This window comes from Triticum dicoccoides, chromosome 4A, assembly GCF_002162155.2.
Source record: "Triticum dicoccoides isolate Atlit2015 ecotype Zavitan chromosome 4A, WEW_v2.0, whole genome shotgun sequence".
In the NCBI taxonomy this organism is placed as follows: domain Eukaryota; kingdom Viridiplantae; phylum Streptophyta; class Magnoliopsida; order Poales; family Poaceae; genus Triticum; species Triticum dicoccoides.
The window spans coordinates 466,636,400-466,657,753 of record NC_041386.1 but is presented as its reverse complement, the minus strand read 5'-3'; the positions used below and the strand labels follow the sequence as shown (position 1 = coordinate 466,657,753).

The following is a 21,354-nucleotide window of genomic DNA, read 5'->3' as shown; positions in this document are numbered from 1 at the left end:
GTCTGGGATTAATAGTCCGGTGAGTCAATTCTCTAGAATAAAGGCATGGTGCAGCTCCTGACAAAATTGATGGCTACAGAACAATTAAGCCTTCTGTTGCATGCAGCTAGGGCCCAGCGCGCTCTCTCTCTGCTTTGCATGCGACCAATGAAAGAACAGCATTAAACTATGCATGCAAGTACCAAGGCTGCTAAGGCCATGTAAAAGTGGACGACGCTTCATGGCTAGCCGGGGCTTTAAACCCGGATGGAGGTAGTATTATTAGTATTAGTATTGGTCTAGGTTCTCCACCTCTGAACTTTCTGATACGAGCTTATTAGCTTCATAAGAAGCTGCAATCGGTAACAACACATATATGCATGGGGCCATCAACCATGGTCACATCATTCAATCAGCACATACAATCGCACAGATAAATGCAATGGCTACCTCGACTGGGGGCACCGTAGACGGACACAACCTTATACATATCAGACTACCCAAGGTGTTGTACAATTGAATTCTCTCGAAGCAGATATAACAAGATACATCATAGTAACCCAACTCTGCAACTGAGCGCACGAACAGTCAGGCTCCAGGATCTGAAAACAGCGGAGCGGAACGGGCGGTAGTGCAAATTTGCAGAGCTGGGATTTCGTGCCCCAGACACACGAAATGCAAAACCAGGTTTGAACCAGCCAATTCGTGGGAGGGGTGTGTTTTAGACAGTTTTGAGAGTTCGAGGGAGGTATTCTGAACCAAATCAAAGTTCAAGGTTATAATCTGAACTCTAGGACAAATTCAGGGGGGCTCGGGGGTGGGGTAAAGTGGACCCCAGGGATGGTAACAGGAGTAAATAAGAGACAGAAGAGTGCTTGAAGGTGGGATGCTAAACTGGTCGCTGGACCTGTGTGCTCACTAGCCAAGCAGACCATGGTTGGCCTACTACCTTTCATCCAAGCTGAATTATACCACAAGTACTTCAGTTACTTCACATCCTATTAGAGAGCTTGAGCAATGCATTAATGTGATACGTATCTGCACGTTTTTACATGGCCTGTTCTTTTTTCATCCAACATTCATCTTGAACATGCGGACACAACTTCACCAAGAGATGTCAATAACAACAACAACAACAACAACAACAAAGCCTTTAGTCCCAAGCAAGTTGGGGTAGGCTAGAGGTGAAACCCATAAGATCTCGCAACCAACTCATGGCTCTGGCACATGGATAGCAAGCTTCCACGCACCCCTGTCCATAGCTAGCTCTTTGTCGATACTCCAATCCTTCAGGTCTCTCTTAACGGACTCCTCCCATGTCAAAATCGGTCGACCCCGCCCTCTCTTGAAATTCTCCGCACGCTTTAGCCGTCCGCTATGCACTGGAGCTTCTGGAGGCCTGCGCTGAATATGCCCAAACCATCTCAAACGATGTTGGACAAGCTTCTCCTCAATTGGTGCTACCCCAACTCTATCTCGTATATCATCATTCCGGACTCGATCCTTCCTCGTGTGGCCACACATCCATCTCAACATACGCATCTCCGCCACACCTAACTGTTGAACATGTCGCCTTTTAGTCGGCCAACACTCCGCGCCATACAACATTGCGGGTCGAACCGCCGTCCTGTAGAACTTGCCTTTTAGCTTTTGTGGCACTCTCTTGTCACAGAGAATGCCAGAAGCTTGGCGCCACTTCATCCATCCGGCTTTGATTCGATGGTTCACATCTTCATCAATACCCCCATCCTCCTGCAACATTGACCCCAAATACCGAAAGGTGTCCTTCCGAGGTACCACCTGGCCATCAAGGCTAACCTCCTCCTCCTCACAGCTAGTAGTACTGAAACCGCACATCATGTACTCGGTTTTAGTTCTACTAAGCCTAAACCCTTTCGATTCCAAGGTTTGTCTCCATAACTCTAACTTCCTATTTACCCCCGTCCGACTATCGTCAACTAGCACCACATCATCCGCAAAGAGCATACACCATGGGATATCTCCTTGTGTACCCCTTGTGACCTCATCCATCACCAATGCAAAAAGATAAGGGCTCAAAGCTGACCCCTGATGCAGTCCTATCTTAATCGGGAAGTCATCGGTGTCGACATCACTTGTTCGAACACTTGTCACAACATTATTGTACATGTCCTTGATGAGGGTAATGTACTTTGCTGGGACTTTGTGTTTCTCCAAGGCCCACCACATGACATTCCGCGGTATCTTATCATAGGCCTTCTCCAAGTCAATGAACACCATATGCAAGTCCTTCTTATGCTCCCTATATCTCTCCATAAGTTGTTGTACCAAGAAAATGGCTTCCATGGTCGACCTCCCAGGCATGAAACCAAACTGATTTTTGGTCACGCTTGTCATTCTTCTTAAGCGGTGCTCAATGACTCTCTCCCATAGCTTCATTGTATGGCTCATCAGCTTAATTCCACGGTAATTAGTACAACTCTGAACATCTCCCTTGTTCTTGAAGATTGGTACTAATATACTCCGTCTCCATTCTTCTGGCATCTTGTTTGCCCGAAAAATGAGGTTGAAAAGCTTGGTTAGCCATACTATCGCTATGTCCCCGAGACCTTTCCACACCTCAATGGGGATACAATCAGGGCCCATCGCCTTGCCTCCTTTCATCCTTTTTAAAGCCTCCTTCACCTCAGACTCCTGGATGCGCCGCACAAAACGCATGCTGGTCTCATCAAAGGAGTCATTCAGTTCAATGGTAGAACTCTCATTCTCCCCATTGAACAGCTTGTCGAAGTACTCCCGCCATCTATGCTTAATCTCTCCGTCCTTCACCAAGAGTTGGCCTGCTCCGTCCTTGATGCATTTGACTTGGCCAATATCCCTCGTCTTCCTCTCCCGGATCTTAGCCATCTTATAGATGTCCCTTTCACCTTCCTTCGTGCCTAACCGTTGGTAGAGGTCCTCATATGCCCGACCCCTTGCTTCACCAACAGCTCGCTTTGCGGCCTTCTTCGCCATCTTGTACTTCTCTATGTTGTCTGCACTCCTATCCAGGTATAGGCGTCTGAAGCAATCTTTCTTCTCTTTAAGCGCCTTCTGGACATCATCATTCCACCACCAGGTATCCTTATCTTCGCTTCTCCTTCCCCTGGACACTCCAAACTCCTCCGAGGCCACCTTACGAATGCAAGTCGCCATCTTCATCCACACATTGTCCGCATCCCCTCCTTCCTCCCAAGGGCCCTCCTTAAATACCCTCTCCTTGAACACCTGAGCTACCTCCCCCTTGAGCTTCCACCACTTCGTTCTAGCGACCTTGGCACGCTTATCCCGCTAGACACGAATCCGAAAGCGGAAGTCAGCAACCACCAGCTTATGCTGGGGTACAACACTCTCCCCAGGTATCACCTTACAGTCTAGGCACGCACGCCTATCTTCTCTTCTCGAGAGGATGAAATCAATCTGGCTAGAGTGTTGGCCACTACTAAAAGTCACCAGATGTGATTCTCTCTTTCTAAAGAGGGTGTTAGCTACAATCATGTTGTAGGCTAGAGCAAAGCTTAAGACATCTTCTCCTTCTTGATTCCTGATGCCATAGCCAAAGCCCCCATGCGCCCCTTCAAAACCTGTGTTAGATGTACCCACGTGGCCATTGAGGTCTCCTCCTATGAAGAGCTTCTCACCAATCGGTACACTCCTAACCATGTCTTCCAAGCCTTCCCAGAACTCCCTCTTGGTGTTCTCATTGTGGCCTACTTGCGGGGCATATGCGCTGATAATATTGAGAACCAAGTCCTCAGCTACCAGCTTGACCAGGATAATCCGGTCCCCACGTCTCCTGACGTCTACCACTCCATACTTGAGGCTCTTGTTGATCAAGATGCCTACGCCATTTCTGTTTGCAGCCGTCCCCGTGTACCACAGCTTGAAGCCGGTATCCTCCACCTCCTTCGCCTTCTGTCCTCTCCATTTGGTTTCTTGGACGCAAAGGATATCAACACCTCTCCTCACTGCTGCATCAACTAGCTCCCGAAGCTTCCCTGTCAGAGACCCTACGTTCCAGCTACCTAAGCGAATCCTCCTAGGCTCGGCTAGCTTCCTTACCCTTCGCACTCGTCGAGTCAAATGCGAAGACCCTTGCTCATTTTCCACTACATCCGGGCGCCGATGTAGCGCGCCACTAAGGATGCGACGACCCGATCCTCGCTCACTTGCCACCGTATCCGGATCAAGATACGGCGCGCCACTTGGGGGGTGACGGCCCGGCCCTTGCCCATTTTCCACCACACCCGGGTTCCGATGTGGCGCGTCGCTGAGAGGGTTACGCCCCAACGAAAATCTCTAGCTATGCCTTGCCTGCCATGGGGCATCATAGATATCATCAAGCTTCAAGAGTGCTACCCAGATCTACGCAACATGGACAGAACAGCTAGCACAAGGCAAACATGTATCATAGGTTCATAACAAGGAAGCTAACCGATCCAAGAAAACGAAAGACACAATCTTGGAGTTTAACCAAACAAATTACTTTTAATCAGTAGCAAAAATCAGCAGATTTGGCTTTCTACATGATTTTGCAGGAATATCAACGCAGTAATGACTATGACAATAACATGTAAGATGATATCAGAGAAGAATCCTTACTTGCAACTGAGTGCGAAGAAGCTCCGACTTTCCTTCCTGTTATATAACAAAAAAACATAAAAGCTCTGTAATTGCAAGCCAAAGAAGGATTTTGTGCTCGTATGAATGGGTTCTTCCACTACTGCAACTATTGATATGCCCTGAGATTTGTGTAAATTCCCCGCCATACTTTATTGTAACAGAGGTGAGAGAATGTGCACAGCTAACAATGCACACTCAGTAGCTGAGATAGTAGAAGCATCCACTTTGCTAAGGGTTTTTCCTATTGTAAGCAAGAAAATATGATGCTATCAGGGTAAAACATTTGGAAGAAGAAAAAGGTGCTGAAGACCTGTTCACTGAGAGCTACTTTTAGTTGATTAATCAGGTTTATCCTAGCTGTGTCGACACTTTCAAGTTGCTCGATGCACTTCTTGAGGACTGCTTCCTGCTCTTGAAGGTCAGAAACCAATGATGATGCTTGAGGAATACCTAGGGAAAGAATGAATCAATTATTATCACTACATATTCTTATCGATTATGCTAAAGAGAATAAATGTAAGCCTTGCAATGTCAGAGCATTATATATTTTCATATCCATTACTTTACTTCAGGCTTCAGATTATAACAAGTGAGCAAGACCAAAAACTCCACAGCCAGGAGCATTTAATAGGAAACCTTCCATTATACTAGTATCTTTCACTCTAAACCTCAAGAAAAAAATATAATTGATATCGGCGTACAGAACTAAAATTGTGTCGCAGTTGACACCGAAGGGGAATTAGCTCATGTAAAACAATGTACTAAGCAGCCAGATGTGCTATACCAAAAACAATAGCGACGCATGAACCGCCACTTTAAAAGAACAGATGTTGTGCATGAAGAAAACTGTCTTCTTCCGCGCATTGTGTCTAAACCATGATACAATCACGTTTATAAACAATTACAGTGCATAATCAAATGATTCTCTATCAATCGATTTTCTGTCACCATGGAGTGATTAATGCATTTTATAACCACTTAGTCTAGAATGTTATGCAAACATCACAGCGAACATGACATGCACATTGGAGCATGCTATTAATATTTTGTAAGTTACAACAATCCCCAAGAAACAAAAACAAAAGTGTGTGTGCTCGCACACACACAAGTACAACACCATAACTCATATAACATGTATGAATCAGATGAAGATATGCAGTAAATCCCATAGTATCTACCTAACAAAGTAACAAGTCATAGTTAGTGAACAGAGAAACCATTTGCAAGTTGAATTACTGTTGTGTTTAAGATATTGGTCTAACCTTGTACCATTACTTGAGCTCAGAGGAGTTAGATCATTATGATTTTCTCCATTTCAAAGACAAATTCGGTACTATTGTTTAGCTTGACTGAAAGATTATGTTCTAGAAACAATAGTACCATGTACCAATATGACAGTGTTCACATTCAAAAACAGAAGGATTCTTCACTGGCATCTTCTATCTTCTATATCTACTCCACTAACCTATTTCTCTCAACATGCAAGCATGCCACCTCACCATGTAAGCATGGCTAAAGGTCCACCTCAACATGCAACCATGCATAGCAAGAAATCCACCTCAACATGCAAACAAGCAACCCATTTCTCTCAACATGCAACCATGGCACCTCAACTTGTAATATGCATGGGAAAAGGCCACCTCAACATGCAAGCATGCAGGAGAATTTCCATTCTACTCCTTCCGATCCATATTAATTGTCATATTATTGCTATGGATCGGAGGAAGTATTATGTTATTTATATTTATTAATATTTATAAGTATATAATGATCAAACACAATAAATCATGTATAGTTACAGTTTTAGTTCCCATATTATTACTCCAATATTCACGTTGTATACTGCCAAGTCTTATATTTAAAATATATTGCAAATCATTCCCGCAACAACGATGTGGGGTATCATCTAGTTTCCTTAACACTACCACCCAATACTTATAGTACAGCATGGAACTGGATGTAAAATAGTTTTTGAACAACCATGACACAACACAGGCTAAGAAAGGAGAATAGTGCCAAACATTCTACAAAGGAAGTTGCAGATGTCTATAACATTACAGAAGTAGTGAAGCAAGCAAAATCCTTACCGTGGGTACAAGCATTATCTACATCTTTGTCCATCTTCTCCAAAACATTAACAGTAGTCTTACATTTGTTTAAAGCTGCGTCCTCATCAAAATACTGATCAACTACAGACTGATATGCAGTCGCAATCTTTTCAGGCATCCCGGAAACAGTCAGTTCCTACAGCAAAAGGCAAACAAGGAGAGCTTTCCCAAATTCATTCCAATTTATGAAACCCATAGGGAGAATGACATAGATAAGAAGTGGGAACATACTTTTATATATGTACTGGAATCCTTCCGAGCAGCTTTGGGATCTGAAGAGGGATTAGGGCTAGGATTTGAACCATTATCGTTGTTATCCAATGTAGGAGGGTTCTCACCAAGGATGTCAACTTTTAGGCTCTCAATACGGGTTCCAAAAACCTTCCGCTCATCCCAAATCCCTATCTGTAGTTTATAGAAACAAGATTACACTTTATTTTTTGGATTTTGGCCTTTACGATCAAACAGTAAAGTAAATCATTAGATTCACCATGTGTACTCCTGCATCAATTGGCAAAAACTCATAATACAATGTGGTTCCTATCAGTGCAGATGATGACTATAATCAGGCAGATTCATACCGCTAGTATTTACTATTTACTACAGGGCATTGTTCTTAAGGCGGTAAGGCGACCTAAGGAGAGCAGCCACCAGCCTGAGGCCTAAGCACCTAAGACGGGACGCCTTAAAAACAATGCTACATGTTGTAGCAACTCTGATAGAGGTGCCCATGCAAATATTTGTATGCCTAAGGAATGACAGTGGAAGAAAATTTGAAGTCGCTGCTTCTTGTTGCTCACTACCAAGACCAGCAGTTCTTTTGGAGAGAAACATAATAATGCAATTGCTAAACCAGTGACTTTTGGAAAAAGAAGGTAAAGATAGAAAACAACAGTCTACAGGTATGTTCACTTTCCTAATTGGTGCCTACTCTTGTACGGTTCATCCCTCAATCTCTGTACATGTAATGTAAATGCACGCTGTGCATGAATGTATGACCATACCTTCAAAAGACATCGACAAAAATATCTGGAATCTGGAGAATAATATAACAGGGCAAGAACTGGATAGCCGATAACCTAGAGCAGCAACAGAATATGCGTAACTCCACCTATGTAGTCTGAACATAGCTGGTCCCAAGCCCAGGTAAAGGAGGAGGGTTGTGATAGACTTGGCAAGCCAACGTCAAAACTCAGCCACTCTTATGGAGATGAAACCCAAAAGAAAATCGTTGGGGCATTGACCCTTAGCGACGCGACATATCTGAACCTAGATGTGGTATTAGATGGGCAAGGGCCGGGCTGTCACCCCCTTGTGGCGCACCGTATCTTGATCTAGATACGGTGATAAGTGGTGGTGCGCTACATCATCGACCGTGTGCAATGAAAAATGAGCAAGGGTCATCGCAGTTCACTCAACGAATGCGAAGGTTAAGGAAGCTAGCCGAGCCAAGTAGGATCTGCTTAGGTGGCTAGAACATAGGGTCCCTGTCTCCCTGTCCCTGACGAGTTATGGGAGTTAGTTGATACAGCGGTGAGGAGAGGTGTTGATATCCTATGTGTCCAAGAAACCAAATGGAAGGGGCAGAAGGTGAAAGAGGTGGAGGATACCGGCTTCAAGCTGTGGTACACGGGGACACTACAAACAAAAATGGAGTAGGTGCCTTGATCAACAAGAGTCAAGTATGGAGTGGTAGACGTCAAGAGGCAAGGGGGGCACATTTATCTTGGTCAAGCGGTCATTGAGGACTTAGTTCTCAAAGTTATCAGGGTGTATGCCCCTCAAGTAGGCCACGATGAGAGCAGCACCAAGAGGGAGTTCTGGGGAGACCTAAAGAACATGGTTAGGAGTGTACCTATCGGCGAGAAGCTCGTCATAGAAGGAGACCTCAATGGCCACGTGGGTACATCTAACAAAGGTTTTGAAGGGGTGCATGGCGGCTTTGGTTATGGCAGCATGAATTGTCGGATAATAATCCCGGCAATAATCTCAGATGGATGTCATGCGTAGCCGTAAGGCTAGAATAGTCACACAAGGAAGTTACCCAAGTCCAGGCCCTCACGGTGCAGGTAAAACCCTAATCCTACTTGATTGTATTGATGTTGGTAGCCTCGTATGACAGCTATGGTGTAGTGTAGAGATCGCTAAGGATCACGTAGCTGCACCGAGATTAGATAATCTATGATCTAGCCCTAGGCCTCACTTAGGGGACAAGGCCTAGGGTTTACAAGGTTCTAGGTCGGTTATGACCGGGTGGAGATCCTCGATCCCTAGGATGCCTTCCTTGGGCACCAAGTAGATAGATGTGTCCTGATGAGACCGACAGTAGAGTAGTGGGTCCTGGGATGGCACCGTGAGTAGCCCCCGAGTGCGTCATGAGCTCGGCTGCGTCCAAGTAGAAATTGAACTGAATACGCCGTCTTGTACTGTTTGGAGAGGTCTTGAGGTTCTACCGAGAATTCCTGGAACAGAAACAGATCCGACACCGCAAACTAATGGGCAAGAGCAGTGAGCCCTGCCGGGTGCGGACAACCAAACGAGAATCCCTTGCCTTATTATGATGACGCAAGGGGCCAACATCAGAAGGCCGACTCCGGTGGTGTCGCGAAGCGTCACGAATCTTGGGTGAAGTCATGGCAACGTATGTCTGACCGGGGCCAGACCTAGTTCGGTCCCCGAGTGAAGACCCACTGAATCTGCTTGACTTGAATTGGTCCGGTCTGGTCAAGCATGTGGCTCGAGCCCCGACGAAGTCAGGTCTCGTCGTCCGACGCATTGAATGAGGGGATGCCACAGCAGGATCCTAGATTCCTGTACCGCCATCATCACGTCTCGCAATTTGCTTGGCCCGTGGGCGTGACGGGCGGTTTCACAACGAAAACGTGGCAACGCGCCCTGCGCGCGGGGCACCGTTTGGGTTTCCCTTTGGGCTACATAATGCAGGGGACGCGACGACAAGCGGACACTTTCCCTGCGCTCGCCAATCTTCATCTTCCTCGCGTGCTTGCCCTGCCATCGTAGACAGAGCTCCATGCGCAGATCTTCTTTCCCTTCCCTAACTCTCGGACAAACCGAAACTAGTTACGCCTAATGGTGCACGTTGAGGCGAATTGAAGAAGAGGTGGCGTCCGTCCGAGGCAAGACTCTCCCATAGCCAACACCACTAAGGGGAAATGGATCCCCTCGTTGGTGACATGGGACCAGCTAGAGAAACTCATTACCCATGGCTTCTTCCCGAGGCAGGCGGTCGTCCATTGGCGTGCAGCCCCAGAGGAGGTCAAGCCGGCGCCGTAGCCGAACGAGCGCGTACTTCTTACGCCATCCGTCCTATGAGGTTTATCGCTGGCGCTTCACGGTTTCTTCTGCGGGCTTTTTTTCTTCTACAACGTCCAACTTCATCACCTCAAGCCTAACACCCCAAATCGCCTCTTTCATTGTGATGTGTTTCCTGGGGACCGGGCCCCATTTCGACCTGTGGCAAAAGTATTTCCGGGTCAAGGTGCAAAAGAACTGTAGCGTAGCCGACATTCAGCTGAAGCCTAGATCCTACTTCAAGCTCGAGCTGCCCAACTTCGTGAAGTGGCATAGGGGTGGTTTCATTGCCCCGACGTGTCGGCTCATGGCAGACAGATGGGGTTGCCTCCGTACTTGGATAAGCCCCTATTTGGCATCAATCTTGGGGCCTGGGTTCAGCCAGTGACGAGTCACCTGAAGTGGAAGCGCTTCATCAGGAGGCGATGCGCCTAAAATGTGGCAGGCTCACCGAGGAGCAAATCCTGGTGACTTGGTGGAGAGGCGCATCCAACCCCTTCAGGCATGGGTGCACCCCATGTATGAGTATGAGGGCCCACACGATGCAACCCAGTCGATGGCGGAGCCCTACGACCAACTTACACTCAAAAAGGTGGCTGCCTTCGTGGTGAACGCGAAGGTGAAGGACATTTCAACGGTCATTCGAGTCGAGCCGTACTCCCGCACACATCCACCTTCCAATGTAAGTAATTGAATCCGAATCCGCTTCTTATATTTTTTTTTCCTTGTGTCGTCCGTGCCAAGGAGCCCGGTAGATTCCGCCATCGATCCGAAGGGGAGCCAGATCAGCGAGGATAGCAAGGATGAGGTCAACGATGAATCGAGCGATCCGAATGGGAGCTAGCCGGACGACGAGGAAGCCGACGACAACGATGGCCCGTTGATATTCCGACAGACCTCAAAGAGGAGCCGCAACTCGGAGATGTTTGATTTGCGAATCCAGACACAAGCAAACACGCCAACCTTCGAGGAAGCCGACTGGAAGCACTAGCGGAGCGAAGCAATGCCGAGCTCCTCCACCATCGCGCCATTGCCAAGGAAGAAGATGTGTGTCGTCAAGGAGTTGTCGTTGGGCAAGTAAGTTGCCAAGCTTTATTCTTTTTTCATAAGTTTGGTAAGTTGTAGGTTGGACCAGGTCTTGTCCTCATCAAAAGCAATTTGCCTGCAGGCCGCCCGGGAGCTTGAGTGAAGGGGAGCCGACCAGCCGAATCCCACCGCACATTTTCACCAAGTCGGCTGTGACGGGCTCATCGACGCAAGGTGCGTTGACTTCCTCTACTCACCCGGCCATGACACCGGGCATGGAGGGCCAAGTCTTGGAGCTGCCGCCATTGCACACCATGTCGCCTCTCAAGGACGTGGTGGATCTAAAGCCAGATGTAAACCCGATGGAGACGACGAAGGGTACAGAGCCGATTGTGCGCTCGACGCCAGTAAGAACGCTCGAGGCCGATCCAGCCACTAGCTCAAAAACAACGCCAATGGAAGGAGTAATTGAGGCAGCTCCCGTCGTCCTATGGGTGAAGTCGACTGGCCAGACATCCCCCGCTATGAGGTATCAAAAGCCCAACTCCCGCCACGAAGATGGCTTCGCCCATGACCGTCATTGAAGCCCCTGAGTCCATGGAGACACTGGTTTTGTGTAGCCGAAGCAGAGGGAAGATGGAGCCTTTTTGCCATTGTAACACAGGAGGAGGCTGACCAGGGGACGACGACAAACTGGGAGACGATGGTGGTGGTGTCGTCGCGATCAAGCTGCAGGGGTACTTGCGCGCTGCAAGGAGTGAACGAGTGCCTCACCTACCTTTGGGGATCAAATTTAGTGATAAAAAAGAACAAAGGAAATCATTTGAACTTGGCATGGAGTGGAACATCTTATTCATGGTGCTGGCGAGGACAAGGTCGACCCCGAGGCGACAGGAGCCGAGCTAGCGGCTTTGCACACGCCGATCCCCGGCGAAAGCGTGAAAGCGAAGGCCTTGGAAGCCCAAGGCAAGGCCCTTGCGCAGGCACAACTACGCCTATGGAGGGAGTGCGACCAGCTTGCTACCAGACAGGACAGGTGGGCAACCACCAATTGAAATCACCGTCTGAATCGCATGGCAGCCACTAAGACCGCGATCTTGCCAAATCAAGCCCGAGAGGCTCGTACCTCTAACCTGAACAGGGAGCCCGACGACGCAATGGTCTATCGCGACCTCATGGCGGTTGCCTAGATCACCCAATGGTTGAACAGTTCAAAGGCGCCAAAGCCATGCTCAACATGACGGTGGTTCAGCATGTCATGGCCAGCCAATTGCGCAACCGACTGGCGACCACCTCTGAGCTACGCATCGATGCCAGTTCTTCGTGGCCCAACCACACTCGCAACTGCAAACTCAAACCTGTCAGGCCAGGTGTCAGCCCGAGGATCGTGCAGAGGCTCAAAGGATTGGCACCGCTTCGGGCGAAAGCCAACTGTCACCCTGTTCGACCTATCATGATCCATGACAAGCTAGGGCGACAACCGGACGAGTGGGATACCATCCGAGCCATTGTTATAAAGCGTCCCGCTTTAGACGCTTAAGCTTAAGCAACAAGACGCCCTGGCAGCGCCTTGGATATTTGCCCGCTTTAGGCGCTTAAGCACCCACTTTAGGCACTTAGGCATCGCTTAAGCGTTAGAGCAGGTGGTGCTCGGTTTAGGTCGCTTTACCGCTTTGTAAACCATGATCCGAGCTCTCCGCGTCGACAAAGCACACCAATACAAAGGGAACCCTGAGGTGCTCAGGTCGGCTTGCCTTTTAGCTGCATCCATCAGCCCACCATGCTTGATGCTTCACCTACGAGGTCCTCGAGCACCCATTCCTAAACAAATTCCAGGTGCGGAATATTCACAAGTATACATGCAATGCCAAGCCGGATCACTAGATGGCCGACTACCTCACAGCCGTTAACATGGCCAATGGCGATGAGCTAAACACACTTCGCTACGTCCTCTACCTCGCTGGCACGACCGCACGACGAGGGCCTAGCTGAATAGCCTACCAGCCAGCTCAATCTACAAGTGGCAGGACTTCAAGGATGCATTCATGGCCAACTTCGAGGGCACTTACCAGAGGTCGGGCAGCCCCTATGACCTCGAAAATCGCATCCAAGAAGACAAAGAGACGATCCACCAGTACATATCACGGTGGCTCAAGAGGAACCCTCTGGAAGAGGTCTCTGACGAGCAGGTCGTCCAAGCTTTCAAGCTCAATGTGTAGGACGAGCACCACAGGCATAAGCTGGCCAGATCAAGGATCGGCACCATGAGCGAGCTCATGGACATCGCCAAACGACTAAGCCACCAGCAAGGAGAACATGCGCACTGCTTGAAAGTGCACATCTGCCAGGAACTCGGACAGGGCCGATTCCCCCCGACGAAGAGACGATTCTGAGCGCTCAAGGTGCAAAGGAAACCGCAAGCGCAAGAAGAGGAGCCGGATTTCGACCTCGGTTAAGAGCAGCCCGTGCCAAGCCCTCACGGTGGAGGTAAAACCCTACTCCTGCTTGATTGTATTGGTGGTGGCAGCATCATATGAGAGCTATGGTACCACGTAGGTGTATCAAGATTAGATGATCTAGCCCCAGGCCTCGCTTATATTATATATGGGGCAAGGCCTAGGATTTACAGGTCCATGCCAATTACGGCTAGGTGGAGATCCTCCAAGATCGACGGGATGTCAAGAAGAGGATGTCATAAGCTTTGCTTTAGCCTACAACTTATCATAGCTAACACCCATTTTAAGAAGAGAGAATTCCATCTGGTGACTTTCAGTAGTTGTCAACACTTAACCCGTTCGATTTCATCCTCTCGAGAAGATTAAATACGTGTGCTTGCCTAGATTGTAAGATGATACTTGGAGAGTGTTGTCCCTCGACAAAAGCTTGTGGTGGTTGACTTCCGCTTTTGTGCGTGTGTCCAGCAGGACAAGCGAGCTATGAGTGAAGCAAGGGTCGGGCTTATGGCGACCTCTACTAGCATTTAAACACGAGTGAGGCGAAAGGGAAATCTATAATATGGCCAAGATCGCAGAGAGGAAGACAAGGGATGTCAACCAAGTCAAATGCATCAAGGATGGAACAAATTGACTTCTGGTGAGGGATGAGGAGATCAAGAATAGATGGCTAGAGTACTTTGACAAATTGTTCAGTATAGAGAACGAGGACTCTGCCATCGAGGGATGTCAACCAAGTCAAAGGCATCAAGGATGGAACAGATCGACTTCCGATAAGGATGAGGAGATCAAGAATAGATGGTTAGTACTTCGACAAAATGTTCGGTCGAGAGAATGAGAGCTCTGCCATTGAGCTGGACCACCCCTTTGATGATACCAACAGATGTTTTCTACAATGAATCCATGAGTTTGAGGTCAAGGATGTAAAAAGGATTAAAGGAGCCAAGGAGATGGGCCCTAATTGTCCCCCCATTGAGGTGTGAAATGCCTTGGAGACATAGCGATAGCACGGCTAACTAAGCTTTTGAACCTCATTTTCGTCAAACAAGATGCCCCAAAAATGTAGGCGGAGTATATCAGTACCAATCTTCAAGAATAAAGGGGATACTAAAAGTTGTACTAATTACCGTGGAATTAAGCTGATGAGCAATACAATGAAGCTATGGAAGAGAGTCATTGAGCACCGCTTAAGAAGAATGACAGCTAATCAATTTGGTTTCATGCCTGGGAGGTTGACCATGGAAGTTATTTTCTTGGTACAACTTATGGGGAGATACAGGTAGCAAAAGAAGGACCCACATACGATGTTCATTGACTTGGAGAAGGCCTACGATAAGATACTGCGAAATGTCTTTTGGTGGGCCTTGGAGAAACACAAAATCAGGACATAGTACATCACCCTCATCACGGACATGTACGGTAATGTCGTGACAAGTGTTCAAACAAGTGATGGTGACACTGATGACTATCCAATTAAAATTGGATCGCACCAAGGGCCAGCTTTGAGCCCTTATCTTTTTACTTTGGTGATGGATGAGGTCACAAGGGATATGCAAGGAGATATCCCATGGTGTATGCTCTTTGCAGAAGATGTGGTGCTAGTCGATGATAGTCAGATGGGGGTTAATAGAAAGTTAGCTACTTCTAGGCTTAGTACAAGGACACCTTTCGAATTTGGGGTCGATGTTGCAAAAGGATGGTGATATGATGAGGATGTGAACCATCAAATCAACACCGGATGGATGAAGCAAGCCAAGCTTCTAGCGTCCTCTATGACGAGAGTGCCACGAAAGCTAAAAGGTGACATGTCCAACAGTTAGGCGTAGACACACAAGGATGGAGTTTGAAATGATGATATGCGTGATAGAGTTGGGGTAGCATCAACTGAGAAGCTTGCCCAACATCGTCTAAGATGGTTTGGGAAGATTAAAGCATGATGATGATGGCAAGAGAGGTCGGGGTAGACCAAACTGACATGGGAGGAGTCCGTGAAGAGAGACATGGAATATCACCAAAGAACTAGCCATGGACAAGGGTGCCTGTTAGTTAGCTATCCACGTTTCCAAAACCATGACTAGGTTTCGATATCTTTATGGTTTCAATTGTAGCCTACCCCAACTTGTTTGGGACTTAAAGACTTTCTGGTTGTTATAGCAAAATTATATGCGGCCAATAGTTTGCTAAATCGACTAAGAATGATAGATCAATCATATGGTGCGTTAGTATTGTGATAGCACTGACAGATTTAGATCCCTACAATGTTTTGCGAAAAGGCACAAAGCACTAAAGTACAAATCAAACATGTACTCACATTGTTTCTTTTTATAAGGCGTATAAAAGGTTCAATCTCGTTCCATGATATAAGTTGTGCATGCGAATTTACTGGTGTTTTTGTCTTGTTTCTCCATAGTTATGACATCTTAGCCCACTTGCATTTATAAGAAGTACTCTCACCTACTAGTACTTCAATGATTTCAGATGTATTTATGTATGGATACTTGGATAGTCGGTAGTTTTCTGCACTCTTTTTCTTAGTTTCATAACCTCATTGATCCTTGTGCTAACTCAAAATACGCCTTATAACTTGGAATGAAGCGAGTGATGATGAAACAAAGAAAACTTACTAATCTTGCGACCACTTTCTTTCCATGTTCTCCCCCGTTATCATGAACATCTTTAAGTGATCCAGGAAGAACCTTCCAAAACTCATTCACAAATTCTCCACCCTTGCGTTTGCTATTTTGCAGTATGTCATTTGATAGATACAGGAATGACACTTTCTTATCCTTTGTTGCATTATTAAACTGCTTCTCCCATGTGTCGACGATTCTTCTGGCTCTCTTCCGGTGAAAAACACACCAATGTGAAAGTGCTACTTAAGAGTTCAGGAATACAAAAGACAGCTACTGCAATATAGATTGAAAGGGGAAAAAGTATGCTGCAGAAATTCTCAAATTTAAATCTATAGCTGTCATCTGAATATTTGATACTCTAGAAAAACAGGATTGATCAAAAGTACAAAAGTTAAATAAACTACAAAACTGATTACAGCGTGATAAAATGAGAATTATCCACACCCAGAAAATAATGACAGTTACCAGTAAAAAAATATCGGTTCGAAAAGAGGTGTACTTTCAATTAATCGAATGTAACCGCCATATGATGTGCACTGAACAGTAATGGAACACAATACTTTGGAGAAGTACACATATGAAAAACATAGCAAACCAGAACAGGTAGGTAATTAGCTGGTCACAAACTACATAGGCCCCATTCTAATCTGGATAACAGACCGACCAATGTAGATTCCCATTAGAAAATGGCCTAACGCTTCCAGTCATCTTATTCTACTTTGATAATTAATGTTCTTGAACACTACATACCTAGAAGCAGAATTAGGACACACACCCACACCCACACCCACACCCGGTCACACACACAGACCCAAAAAAAAGCAACATTACACAGAAAAGTAGGGATTTACAATAACTTAGCAAACTTAGTTGTTTATTAGTTCCGCAAGATTTACAAGTTTGAGATGATGTAGTGTATCATACAATTTTCAGGGCTACACTTCCTCCCATAAGATGAAAGCACAAAGACGTCAAGAAAGACATGTAAGCTACCTTTTTCATGGTAGATATAGGAAGGCATCCACATGATGAATGTCTACGTCTTTCGTAAAACTCATTAAGTTCCCCTTGTAGCAGTAGTTGTCACTTGCGGTTAATTCAAGGGATGATGGTGCGTGATATGGTCTAACTAACTGGTTAAATGCTCAATATGAGGATAGTGTCACGATGTCCAAAAGTTAAGTTGCTTTGCAAATAAACATTGGTGATAAATAAAAGAAATACCATCAGAATAGTGACCCCACGAAGATCATTCTAACTAACAAAGTCACAAAAATATATGAGTATAGACATACAAATACCCCAACAGCAACAGTCAGAAGAAAATAATTTTGTAGTTAAAAAGTAAAATATGTATGTCTTCGTTTCGTTCTGTAAAAGAGGATGTGATATAATCTGTTCTGCTCACTCTTCCTCCAAACAAAATGCTCAAAATTCGCTGAATTGAGCATGAGAAAAATTATATCCCAACTACGAGAGGCCCAGACAAACGTAGTATTGTGCTGTAATACATAGTCCTAACAGTTCTTGCCATCATATCATCTGCTATTCCCTAAGGGTAATGCTCTCAAAAGATAATGGAAACAACTTTTTGCTATGACTCTCAGAAAAGCAAGGAAACCAAGCATCAACAGTCAGAACGCAAGTACATTACAAACTTAAATTGTGATGCAAAGTCAATAATGCACAAAACAAAATCAAAATCAATACTTTGCCATGGACTCGTATTATACATCTAAAATGCAGCAAAAACAGCACTAAATTTCCTCATAGAAGTGCAAGAAATATATCAACCAAGAGAACAACCCACAAGCTCCGGAAAAGTATGTCAGAATGCAATTATATTCTATGCGTCACTAGCTTAACCACAAGAAGCAGACTACTCGTCTGAACCAGGTCACAAACAAACTACTGACAATAAGCATCCTGTGAGGCAGAAACAAGGTGGATAAGCCAAATCTTTCCAAATGGGATCTCATGGGTCAGTCCTACCCATCCACATTGTAATTTAGGGCTTCACTTGCCCAATACCACATCAATCCAAGTAACAAGAGCACGCTAGGCTATCATATGCAGGTGCGCATGAAATTAACCAATGGAAACAAGGATACTCTGGATGCTCGCCGCCGAGCTGTTGAGTTTATTTAGCTTCTCGGCAAGCCCCTTCTCGCTGAAAGAGCCGCCGCCGCCGCTGGTCTCCGCCTTCGCATCCGCCTTCGTGCCCGCCATCGCGAAGATTCCGCCTAACCCGTGTCAGGTCCGGTCCTTCGCTGACCCGCGGAAACCCTAGAGAAATTTACGCTTCAAACAATCAGGACGCAGAACAATCGGAAAAAGATCTCGAAAGTAATCAGGAATTTGGAGGATTGCGGTGAAAGATTACAGGTCGGAGATTTGGGGGGAGAGGTGAATACCCGAGTTGCGACCTCCTGAGCTTGAATTTGCCGCCGGCGAGGAGGGGGAGTGGGGAAGGGGGTAGGGGGAACACGAGAGGGTTTCCTCTGGTTTTGGGGGGTGGTTTTTTCGTTGTTGTTTTTATTTTTCTGGGTTACTTAAATATAAGGCCTTATGTAACGTCTCGTGACGTATGAAAATATGAAACGCTTTTTTCCGAATAACACACTACTAGTATTATATTGCTTGATAGATGTTGATTATTCGAAGTTGTCGTTGGAATCAACCAAACAAATTATAACGATGTGGATTTCAAAATAAATAAATATCTTATGATGTATTTCGACAAACAAAACTACACTATAGCACTTTTATGTATCTGCTCTTAATTGACACACGTCACTTAGTTTTTTTTAGAAATGGAGGATGACCCCCGGCCTCTGCATCTGGACGATGCATGCAGTCATTTTATTAATTATTCGCACAAGACATTACAAAGTAATATAACAGTAAGACTAAAGCCACCGTCTAAGCAACATTTGTCGCTATTCCTATCCAAATGATAAAAGGATGCTGATAGTCTGGGCCTAATACCAAACAGACCTCGCAGCCAGACCTAACATCTAAGACCATAGGTCCCATCCAGGATGCCTGCCGGGTATGGGGCACCCACCGGTCTGGCGCACTCCTCAACCAGGACGCCTGCCGGGTATGAGGCCGCCGTAGCCACATGGCATCAATCCCTCTTCAGAGTTGTACTGCTGGATCTACCTCGCATGGTCTATCTGCCGTCTTGTAGCGACCCGACCTCAAACGGTTAAGTCCCTGTGCTTCAGTGTCATCCCTGGATCAATAATACTGACACACACAGTACTCGAAGGATTTATAACAAAGTAACAATCACACACTTATTACATAGAATGTCTCATAAGAGAACTTATTACAATAAATATGGCTTAAGGCCATATAATACGATAACAGCGGAAGGCTTGGAAGATAAAGTGAGTCCATCAACTCCAACGGCATAGCTGAGCTGCACGGCAACGACCTAACGAACCTTACTCCTCGTCTGAAAAGTCTGCAACATAATACGTTGCAGCCCGAAAACGAGTCAGCACATGGAATATGCTGGCAAAATAACAAAGTAGAGCAAGAACTGACTAATGCTATCATTACATGCATATTTGGCTGGTGGAAAGCTCTATGGTTAAAGTTTTGTGTAAAGCCAATTTTTCCCTGTAACAAAGGAATATATTTCATTTAACTATCATGGTAGTTGAAACATCATTGAGAAGGTTCCTCCAACTCAATCCCAATTAAAAATAATTATCAACCCAACAATATTAATTAGAGTGATGAGATACATATGATAATCCAAGTACTAGATACTCAAGATGTCCATAACCAGGGACACGGCTAACCATGATTAGTTTGTACACTTTACAGAGGTTTGCGCACTTTTCCCCACAAGATTCGATCTCCTCCATTGGATTTCTCGCACTACCTGATGTTTGAGAAACGGATGACCGAGACACAGTCTTTCAGAAGCATTAGCTCTAACCTCGGGTAGATAGTACCAACCTACATCCCTCTACATCTGCTAGCCTACCACTGGAAGAGGTCATGCAACTTACTCAACTATACTAGAGCCCATAATAGCTTGTGGCTGCACACAGAAGTTTCTAGCATGAAATATCTCAGTTCCCTTTGAGCCTGGGTGGCGGACCTTAGGATTATCACACGGGTACTCCGGGATATCCTAGGACAACACTGGATTCTCCAGGTGCCCGACAAGCAATCCACCCAGATGTGTATTAAAGTTGTCACCTTAAGTTGAACCATTAATTAACAATCTCACATCTGTTATGGATTCACTCACCCAAACCACGTCTACGAGCATAGCATGGCAATATAAGCACTACATAGAAGTAACTCCCAAGGGTTTGATAATAACAGGGCAATAGGTTCTACCTCATCAACTACTTCTCAATCCCACATGTTATCAAGTCCTAACCATGCAATGTTTGAGGGTTGAAACTAATGCATAAAAACTGGTGATAAAGGGGTATGATCAAAATGTTACTTGCCTTGCTGATGATCCGCAAAACCTAGAGACTCGTAGTAGCACGCTTCGCATTCCGGGTGTTCTATCGCAAACAAACAATAGCATACATAAGCAATCAAGCAAAGATGCACGGGTAAAGCACGAATAGGAAGATCTAGAAATTTCAACTTAAGAACCCCGGTTTGCAAAAAGAATCAAATCGAACGGAGCAACGAAACTCAAACTGCGAAAGAAACAAGATCCGATTACTAATCTAGACTAAAGTCAAATTTTACTGTATCAAAATCTTGTTCAAGTTGCTTAAACGGAAAGAGGGCTTCGAATCGAAAATCTAGGCGCTTGAATCGCCCGATTCCGATAAACGAGCGAAAAGATAAACTAAAACGAAAATCAGATCAGAAATCGCGATCGAAAATAATCGCAGAAAATCCGAAAAAAGAAAAAAAATTGACGAACAAGCTAACGAACGAATGTTCGCTGTCTGTGGATAACGAGTGAACACCGTTCATTAAAACGAACGTATGGACGAACGTCCGCTAAGTAACTAAACCGAGAAAACCGACGAACCGATCTAAAAAAATAAAAATATGTTTTCTTTAAAAAAGCCGACGGTTTTACCTAAATCGAAAAAAAACGAGCGGCTCCGGATCGGATCGGATCGGCGGCGGCGGCTTCGGCGGCGCGAGGTGGGGCTGTGGGGTGGCGGCGACGGCGGGGCAGTGCGGCGCAAGGCGAGGCGAGGC

At 45.8% G+C, this 21,354-nt stretch overlaps 1 protein-coding gene across 1 annotated transcript in view; it reads right to left on the bottom strand.

Annotated features, from left to right (window-relative positions):
- LOC119286221 (actin cytoskeleton-regulatory complex protein PAN1-like) overlaps positions 1-18,677 on the bottom strand; it is a 22,459-nt gene extending 3,782 nt beyond the window's left edge. Inside the window, exons 1-7 of the mRNA XM_037565589.1 lie at positions 18,567-18,677; positions 18,264-18,438; positions 16,144-16,391; positions 6,960-7,133; positions 6,708-6,864; positions 4,931-5,070; positions 4,600-4,635 (exon numbers count right to left, since the gene is read on the bottom strand). Coding sequence (XP_037421486.1) covers positions 4,600-4,635; positions 4,931-5,070; positions 6,708-6,864; positions 6,960-7,133; positions 16,144-16,391; positions 18,264-18,381 — 873 coding nt within the window. The 5' untranslated portion in view covers positions 18,382-18,438; positions 18,567-18,677. The remainder of the gene's footprint in view (positions 1-4,599; positions 4,636-4,930; positions 5,071-6,707; positions 6,865-6,959; positions 7,134-16,143; positions 16,392-18,263; positions 18,439-18,566) is intronic.
- Between the last annotated feature and the right edge of the window lie 2,677 nt (positions 18,678-21,354).